General features: G+C 37.9%; 1 protein-coding gene across 1 annotated transcript; it reads left to right on the top strand.

Annotated features, from left to right (window-relative positions):
- Positions 1–289: 289 nt before the first annotated feature.
- Positions 290–4232, top strand: LOC122014209 (disease resistance protein RGA2-like). Its single transcript, XM_042570383.1, has 2 exons — positions 290–3342; positions 3935–4232. The coding sequence occupies exons 1-2, from the start codon at positions 290–292 to the stop codon at positions 3975–3977; spliced, it is 3096 nt and encodes a 1031-aa protein (XP_042426317.1). The 3' UTR covers positions 3978–4232.
- The last annotated feature ends 427 nt before the right edge of the window (positions 4233–4659 follow it).

Consider the following 4659-nt stretch of genomic DNA (forward strand, 5'->3'; position numbering starts at 1 on the left):
GATTTTAGTTTGTCACAAGCCTTTTTGTGGATTGCAGTTTGCTTGAGATGTGGATTAAGGATATTTATGTTGCAGGATAGAGCATGATGTTTATTCAACTCGATGAGCAAAAGAATACTTCACTTTGCTTGTAGGGAAGCCAAATGAAAGATGCTCATGGTAATAAAGTTTGTTTCACGGTGGTGTAGATATCAAAACTAGTTTGGTTCACTACCATTCTCTCCAACCATTCCATAAACTCATTCACTAGCAAAGAAAATAAGAGGTTGAAGAAATTATGTTGGTGTTCATGGAATTGAAGCATCTATTGCTGGAGGTGCTACCATCGTCTACCATGGTGGCACAAGGCCGCTTGCTGTGTATCCAAAATCACTTGGCCATGGTTTGTGATAGCCTTTGGGCTATCAATTCAATGATCGAAATCCCTGAGATGGGACTGCTGTATAACAATGCTTGGCATCATCGTTTTAATTCGCCTTTAGATGTTCCTGTAGAATTTGCAGATTGGGTGACAGATGTGGCTACAGCAGTTATAGATGTGGGAGAGTTGCTCAGTCGAATCATGGATTGGGAAGCAAGTTTGTACTTTCGCCATGTTATTCTAGTGGAGCTGAAAGAGATGTTGTGCGACTTGAATTCTCTTGTGCTGAGAGGATCTGCAATGGGTCTTCCAAGGGACCCTATGGGTTCTATGAACCCACTCCGAGAAGACTACTCAATTGTCTTAAAAAATGAGGTGGTGGGCAGACATGAAGATCTAGAGAAACTCATTGAAATCTTTCAACAACAACAACTAGTACCATCTAACAACAATGGCGATGATTACAACCCCTTTGTTATTGTCATAGATGGCCAAAAAGGGGTTGGGAAGACGACCTTGGCATATATGATCTACCACCACACTTGGGTTCGCCAACTATTTCATCATCGCATTTGGGTGGATCTACCACCCGGTGTTTCGACACCCAAGATGATTAATTTCATTGGAAAAGAATTTGCAAAGTCCATAAAGAATGAAGAATACTGTGATAAGAAATTACACCTAGAGCTGCCGCTACAAGCCATGTGGGAATTTATTAATGAACAACTCGATGGGAGTAGATACTTGTTAGTACTTCATTGTCCAGATTTGGCTAGTTTGATATTGCAACCAGAGTGGAATGAGTTGAAGAAGATCCTGTTGCGTGTGGGCGGACCAGGAAGTGCAGTCTTAGTCATCCTCAAATCATCAACACAATCAGTGAGTGATATGAGTTTTCAAAATAGGGTGAAGGATATTACAACATATTGCTTGAAACCCTTATCTGATGATGCATGGCTAGAATTATTCAAGAGACACGCAGCAATGACAATCCCCCCATCAAACCGAGACATAGTATTCAAGTGCAGTCCATATGCTATGCCACACTTCCAATTTGTTGGTGAAACTTTTGGGGCAAAGTTTTGGGGATCGTTAGGCCATAATATTCAATTAGGAAATCTCTATCCTTGTGAAATAAAAGACATTCATATGGTTAGGAATTTTCCATTTGCCATCGTACGATTACTCCAATACCATTATCTACTTGATAAGGATTATAATTTCATCTTACACATGTTGACCGCTGAAGGCCTCATACCAGTTGAAGGCCTCTCTCCAAGTTGGACTGAGATCTATGACAGATTTCGTTATAATAGAATATTAACATTCTGTTTGCCAAGGAAGGTATATTTGCATAGGAAGGTTCCAGGAGTTTCAACTACTATTCCAAGGTGTTGTCGCTATTTGCATTTGGAAATTAATCCTAGAGCGATACCATTTCGACTGCCGACCATGCCAGTTGAGGTGAGCAAGAAGATGATAGCATTGGTTTTACGAGAAGATGAGGCAACGACACAAGAAGATGATGAAGTAATGACACTTCAAGTATACAAAAAAAGGCGAACCAAAGCAGCAACTGCAATATCGAAGTTCCTCGACAAGACATCGGTAAGACTTGTACATTTGCACATATTAGTTGTAGAAACTAGGATGATCCAAAGACTACCCAATGAAGTTAGCAAGTTAGTTTCCTTGAGATACCTCCATCTATCAAAGCTTGAGATAGAATTACTTCCGAAATCACTTTTTGACCTACCTAATTTGCGAATTTTAAGTTTGCTTCATTGCAAAAATCTTCAAAAGATACGTGAACGAATCCATAAGCTTAAGAAGTTGCAGATTTTAAAACTAGCTTATTGCACAAAGCTTCAGCAGTTACCAAGATCTATAACAAGACTCAAAAACTTGGAAGAGCTTAATGTGGAAGGTTGTTGTTTTTTGAGGAAGCTACCGGAAGATTTGGTCAGTTTTAAATCACTGAGAATCCTCAACGTTGCAGGATGTGCATCTTTGTCTCAAATTCCCCATGGAATCGAGCAATCAATTGGCCTTCGTAAGTTGTCAGGAATATTTGTTGGTGTCAATGAAGGTTTTGGGCTCACACAGTTGCAAGCTTTAACAAATCTTCATGAATTAAAATTACGAAACATAGAACGAACAGAGGAGACTCAAACTGAAGTGCTGATGGGCCAACAAAGTCTTTGGGACTTGTCATTACATTGGGGTGGTGAAGAAAAAAAAGAAAGTTCTGAATCAACTACATCACTGCAGCTACTCGAAGCTCTTCGACCCAGCTTGCAGCTAAGAAGGCTAGAGATCATTTCTTATAAGGGAGTGGAATTTCCTACTTGGATGAGTAAACAACAACTTGCTGGTTTCAATTCTTTAGTTGAGGTCAGACTCATCAATCTCAAGAGGTGTGCTACGTTACCATCACTTGGTCAACTTGCTAATCTTGAGAAACTTGAAATAAGTGGCATGGATTTAATAACACACTTAGATGATACATTCTATGGTGATGGCGACATATTTCCTAAGTTAACCGAACTCACTTTCTCAGAAATGCTTGCACTAGAGAAATGGTACATGCCGAAAAGAAAATATATTCCTCTTGGTCAATTGTCATTAATTCAGTGCCCAAAACTCAAGGAAATAAATCTATTTGTCTATAATACAATTAGAATTTGGTTGAACAACGAGACAATATGGTCCGTTAGATTTTGCAGTTGGGACAACCTTCAAAGCATTCAAATAATAGAGATAGTCGGGTGCCAAGAGCTAAGGTGTCTGCCACAGAGTATGCAGAGGTTGAAGCATCTATATAAGATGATAATTAACAGCTGCAACAATTTGACGACTTTGGTAGCATTGGATTCACTTGAAGCATTGAACATATATGCTTGCCCAGTGCTAGCATTCGACCTAGCAGCATTTACAAACCTCTGGACGCTTACAATTAAAGGTTGCCCAAAGATGCAAATGTGAGTGTGATCTTCATCTCTTAGTAGATTTCATTTAATTACTCCTCCTATATATGCTTCTATTCATATATACCGATGATAACTACTGGATTAGTTATTGATTCAATCAAAGTAGTTATTTATTCTCTTCTCCCTTCTCTACCTATTAGACGTTATTACTTACTATTACTGCATAAACTTGTTACTTAGATAATTAAACAAAAATTAACCAACTTGTATGATTAGTAGTATAATGTGTTTGACAACAAAACTTAACAAAAAAAAGGTAGATCCGCTACCTTAGCGGCCCCCCTAGTGCCGGCCCCACGGATATGGAGGGAGGTTCATGCAGGTACACAGACCATAGGCGCATGGCGGGGTAAACCTCACCCTGACCATTACGCCAGAGATACCATGCGCCCACCGTCTGCGCTACGCCCTGGGGGCGACAACAACAAAACTTAACAGTTCATATGGAAGATTGATCCCACGTACCATTTGCTTAGCCATTGGACATACTAAATTAACAAGATTGAGAAATCATGATTTTTTTTTCTTTTATTAGATTTGAAAGTTTGATCAACAAAGTGCAGCCACAATGTTATTATTTCAGTTATCACGATGCCTGGAAGAAAAAAGATGAGGAACGATGGTGAAAAAACAGAAGAAGATAGAAGATAGAAGAGAGAAGAAGAATGCAAGTAGTTTTCTTCACCAAACTGAATGATTCACTGGGCATATTGCAAGCAACAGCCGATCGACTTAGAGCGGTGGCATAAGAAGAATAGAAGATCCTAATTGACGTTGATCTGTTTGTTGGAATCATATCTTCTTAGTGTGTTTTAATTTGGTTAATCATCTAGCTCATTTTATATTTTATTTTGTGAAATTAATATGCATTTGTTGTGAAATCCTCTATTTGCACTGCGTCATTAATCAAATACAAGTTATAGCTTGTGAACTTTCTTAGTCTTGAGATTTTTTTTTTTTTTTGATGAATTTATGCAACTAATCAAATTGATTTATTAGTGTTTATCAGCAACACAAAACTCATGCATATAGTTAACGATGTCCATGAACTTAATTTGACAGTTGCTCGATTTGTTGGAGCTTTTAAAATTAATATTATCTTAAATTATTTTATTATTTATTTAATTCATAAAATAATAGATTAAAGTTAGACCCAACCTATTTAGATGAAGTGTTACACTAACAATAAGTGCATCTTTGCCTTTTTCTTTATAAACTACGCATGTTAATTAACCTATTTGAGCCTGGCTAGTTACGCTAAAGAGTAAAACGTTAGTTGAGACTTCTCGATTCGATATTTTATCTTTA

This window comes from Zingiber officinale, chromosome 8B (assembly GCF_018446385.1).
Source record: "Zingiber officinale cultivar Zhangliang chromosome 8B, Zo_v1.1, whole genome shotgun sequence".
Classification (NCBI taxonomy): domain Eukaryota; kingdom Viridiplantae; phylum Streptophyta; class Magnoliopsida; order Zingiberales; family Zingiberaceae; genus Zingiber; species Zingiber officinale.